General features: G+C 41.4%; 1 protein-coding gene across 1 annotated transcript; it reads left to right on the forward strand.

The window, feature by feature from the left end:
• The first annotated feature begins 262 nt into the window (after nucleotides 1-262).
• LOC123984691 (E3 ubiquitin-protein ligase TRIM35-like) lies at nucleotides 263-3,073 on the forward strand. Its single transcript, XM_046071735.1, has 7 exons — nucleotides 263-372; nucleotides 569-1,011; nucleotides 1,189-1,284; nucleotides 1,385-1,615; nucleotides 1,701-1,723; nucleotides 1,805-1,923; nucleotides 2,108-3,073. Exons 2-7 carry the CDS (start codon nucleotides 592-594, stop codon nucleotides 2,650-2,652), a joined length of 1,434 nt encoding a protein of 477 aa, XP_045927691.1. The 5' UTR covers nucleotides 263-372; nucleotides 569-591; the 3' UTR covers nucleotides 2,653-3,073.
• The last annotated feature ends 368 nt before the right edge of the window (nucleotides 3,074-3,441 follow it).

The raw sequence follows: 3,441 nt of genomic DNA on the forward strand, positions 1-3,441 counted from the left end.
GAACAAATTTTAGATAGTTTCATTTGAAATGATTTTTCCCTATAGACAGGTAAAAATAATGCAGTATTTTAGAAAGAAAAAGAGAAAAATTAAATCAAATCAGAAAAACTAAACATAGTTTTAAAAGTGACATAATAAAACTTTGTTTTTTCTTTTTTTGTCCTTTTAATCATCAGTTAACAAATTTTTCTCCCTTGGGAACCATTGATTTAGACTGTAAATACGATGATAATAGATGTAAGGGTTAGTTAAGGGTTAAATATGCCTACTCTGCCTCTGACACTCCGCCTCCTTTGGGTGACTCAACATAACAGGAAGCAGGAAGTGCTCGCATCTAAGTACGTTCATCTGTTACAGGACTCTGGTTGTCAGGTATGTTTGTATGTAACTTTTCTTGTGGAACTGAGGGGTATTCAGTTTTCACTTAAAGGTTTTAAAGACTTATTTGTGCACAGTATTGTTCATGGGGTGAAGTAAATAGATGACATTGCAAGTGCTTGTGGGTGTAGACAAGGCCATTCCCTGTACTTGATCGGTACGTGCACTTTTGCCCTACTTTCATTTTCAGAGGAAAACAGTGCTGGTGTCAAAATGGCGGGCAGGCTCTCACTCCAAGAGGTGGACCTCTCCTGTCCCATATGCTGCGAAATCTTCAGAGACCCGGTGGTCCTTAAGTGCAGTCACAGCTTCTGTGCACCCTGTCTGCAGCAGTACTGGACTAGTGGACGGAGCCGCGACTGCCCTCTGTGCAGAGCCCAGTCTCTGGATGACCCTGTACCCAGCCTCACCCTGAAGAACCTGTGTGAATCTTACATCGAGGAGAGTGAGGGGCCGAAGGAAACCGCGGGAGAGCTATACTGTGATCCAGGGGAGATGTGTCCTCTTCATGGGGAGAAGCTCAAACTTTTTTGCCTGTTGGACAAAGAGCCCATCTGTGTGGTTTGCCACACCTCAAGGAAGCACAAACAGCATGATTGCTGCCCTGTCAGCGAAGCTGTTGTAGATGTGAAGGTAAATACTTACTCAGGTGATATAATGATATGCTTTTCCTTAGGGCTGACTCTGAGTTCCCTAAGTAGCTGTTATGAGTTGTTAGGTTTAAAGATGTTACTGGCCTTAAGTTTTTGAAGTTAATCTCTTTCTTTTCAACAGGACTTAAAATAAATGTTCTCTTAATTATCTACTCAGGAGAAAATGAAGACAGCCCTCACCTCTTTGCAAGAAAAGAGGGATGCTTTTGACAAAATGAAGAAAAGCTATGAGGACACTGTGGCATATATTCAGGTGGAGTATGATTTGTGATGAAATTTCTCATGAAAAATCATACCAGATATAGAGGTCATGCAGCCATTTCCAAGCCATGCTTACGCAGTCTTTATTTCAGGTCCAGGCTCGATTTGTGGAGAGGCGGACCCGTGAGGAGTTTGAAAAGCTTCACACTTTCCTACAAGCAGAGGAGGAAGCCAGGATGGAGGCGCTGAAGGAGGAGGAAGAGCAAAAGAGTCGAGCAATGAGGCAGAAGATTGAAGAAATAACCAACGATATAATGTCTGTGTCTGAATCCATCCGAGTTTTAGAGGAGGAGCTAGCTTTGGAGGGTATCCCGGTCCTTCATGTAAGTTTGTAAATGTTTGAATAAATGCATGCATACTTGCATATAAATGCATTTTAAAATTTTGCCTCTTATTTTTTTTTTTCAGAAATGCAAGAGGACATTGGCAAGGTGAAGAAAGCTTTTATGTTTTAAACTATTTCTTTTCTTTTCTTTGCTTTCATAATAAGGCATATATTCTGCTCCCTGCAGAGCTAACTGCCCAATCGAAGATCCAGTTATGGCTACCGGAGAACTCCTAGATGTGGCCAAATACGTGGGATCTCTGGGGTTCCACGTATGGGAGAAGATGCATAAAATCGTCAAATACAGTGAGTACATACTCTAGCCTACTTTTCAGGCCATGGTGAGGTTTATTCTTCAAACTTTCTGATGCAGTTTATCTTGCTTCATGTATCCCGGGGGGGGGGGGGGGGGGGGGGGGGGGGGGGGGGGTTGTGATGCTGAATGAGTATGTTACCGGAGACAGCTGACAATCTGCCATGTTTTCTTCAGCCCCAGTGACTCTGAACCCCAACACTGCTGCCCCGTGGCTCGTTCTGTCAGACGACCTCACCAGCGTCTGTGACAGTGATGAGAAGCAGAAGCTGCCCGACAACCCGGAAAGGTATGACCCCGACACCGGTGTACTGGGCCACGAGGGCTTCACCTCAGGCAAGCATGCCTGGGACGTCACTGTGGGAGAAAACACAGCGTGGGTTGTTGGCGTGGCAAAAGAATCTGTCCAGAAGAAAGAGAAAGTGTCTTCAGTGCTGAAGAACGGCTATTTGTGCGTGTACTTCTACCACAAAATGTACTTTGCAGGTACCTCTCCTTTAACAAGGCTTAACTTGAAGAGGAACCCGCAAAAGATCAGAGTGCAGCTGGACTGTGACAAGGGCAGGGTGTCTTTCTACGACCCACATGACAACACCAACATCTACACCTTCAAGCACTCCATCACTGAAAAAGTCTTTCCATACTTCTGGGTGGGTTGTCAGCAGTGTCCTTTGATGATTGAACCACTGGAGGTGACTGTGAAAGCTGTTTTGTATTGTTGAAAGTACATTTGAATTTCACAACTTTTTAGTTTTGTTCGGCTCAAAAGGAATAGGAATTTTTTTTTTTTTAATGGTATGAAGAAAGCACTAAGAATCTAAAAACAAATTGCATAATTTCAGCACTTGCCTTACTGGTCCAATGCAATGTCTGACAACCTTTTCCTTGTTTTCCAGTTTATAACAGAATGAATACTTTGTCTTTTCAGAAAGCGACTGCTTACTTTTTATAATGGTGCGGTGTGGTCTGAAACAATGAATTAATACAGCTGTAATTTGATGGATCAAACTTAGCCCAATATTGTTAATAACTACAGATATATGGCACTAAAACACTAAATAGACTATGCTTTATGTGCAAATACTAATGATGTAACAGAAATTTGAGAGCGCTCCCTTTTAGAAATAAATTATTTGCAAAGATCATGACTTCCCTTGATTATTTTTATTTTTTTTGCAACCTAAAAGTCCTGCCTGTAGTGTAGGCCTTATGCTACATGTTGAAAATTAAAGGTGTTTTTTTGTGTGTGTGTGTGTGTGTGTGTGTGTAAATCGTGTTCTATCATCTTAGGGTTATGGTAGAAATGTGAAATAATTTCCCTATTTTATAATAAAATGACATGGTAGATAGCCTACAGTATTTATAAAATCACTCATGTCTGGTATGTCAATATATGAAACTAAAGTGCAATGTGTAACACCTGGCAGCTTTTGTTACTTAACGTTACAATTTGACTATTATAAATAGTATACTTTAAGCATGCACATTTTATCTGTATGTGTAATTACTGG

Source organism: Micropterus dolomieu, linkage group LG16 (assembly GCF_021292245.1).
Source record: "Micropterus dolomieu isolate WLL.071019.BEF.003 ecotype Adirondacks linkage group LG16, ASM2129224v1, whole genome shotgun sequence".
In the NCBI taxonomy this organism is placed as follows: Eukaryota; Metazoa; Chordata; class Actinopteri; order Centrarchiformes; family Centrarchidae; genus Micropterus; species Micropterus dolomieu.

Excerpts from the sequence above, each read along its gene's own strand:
- LOC123984691 (XM_046071735.1), top strand. The coding sequence starts at position 592 with ATGGCGGGCAGGCTCTCACTCCAAGAGGTGGACCTCTCCTGTCCCATA. Across the intron at positions 1,285-1,384 it reads ACACTGTGGCATATATTCAG|GTCCAGGCTCGATTTGTGGA; the intron begins GTGGAGTATGAT and ends TCTTTATTTCAG. Across the intron at positions 1,724-1,804 it reads TGCAAGAGGACATTGGCAAG|AGCTAACTGCCCAATCGAAG; the intron begins GTGAAGAAAGCT and ends TGCTCCCTGCAG.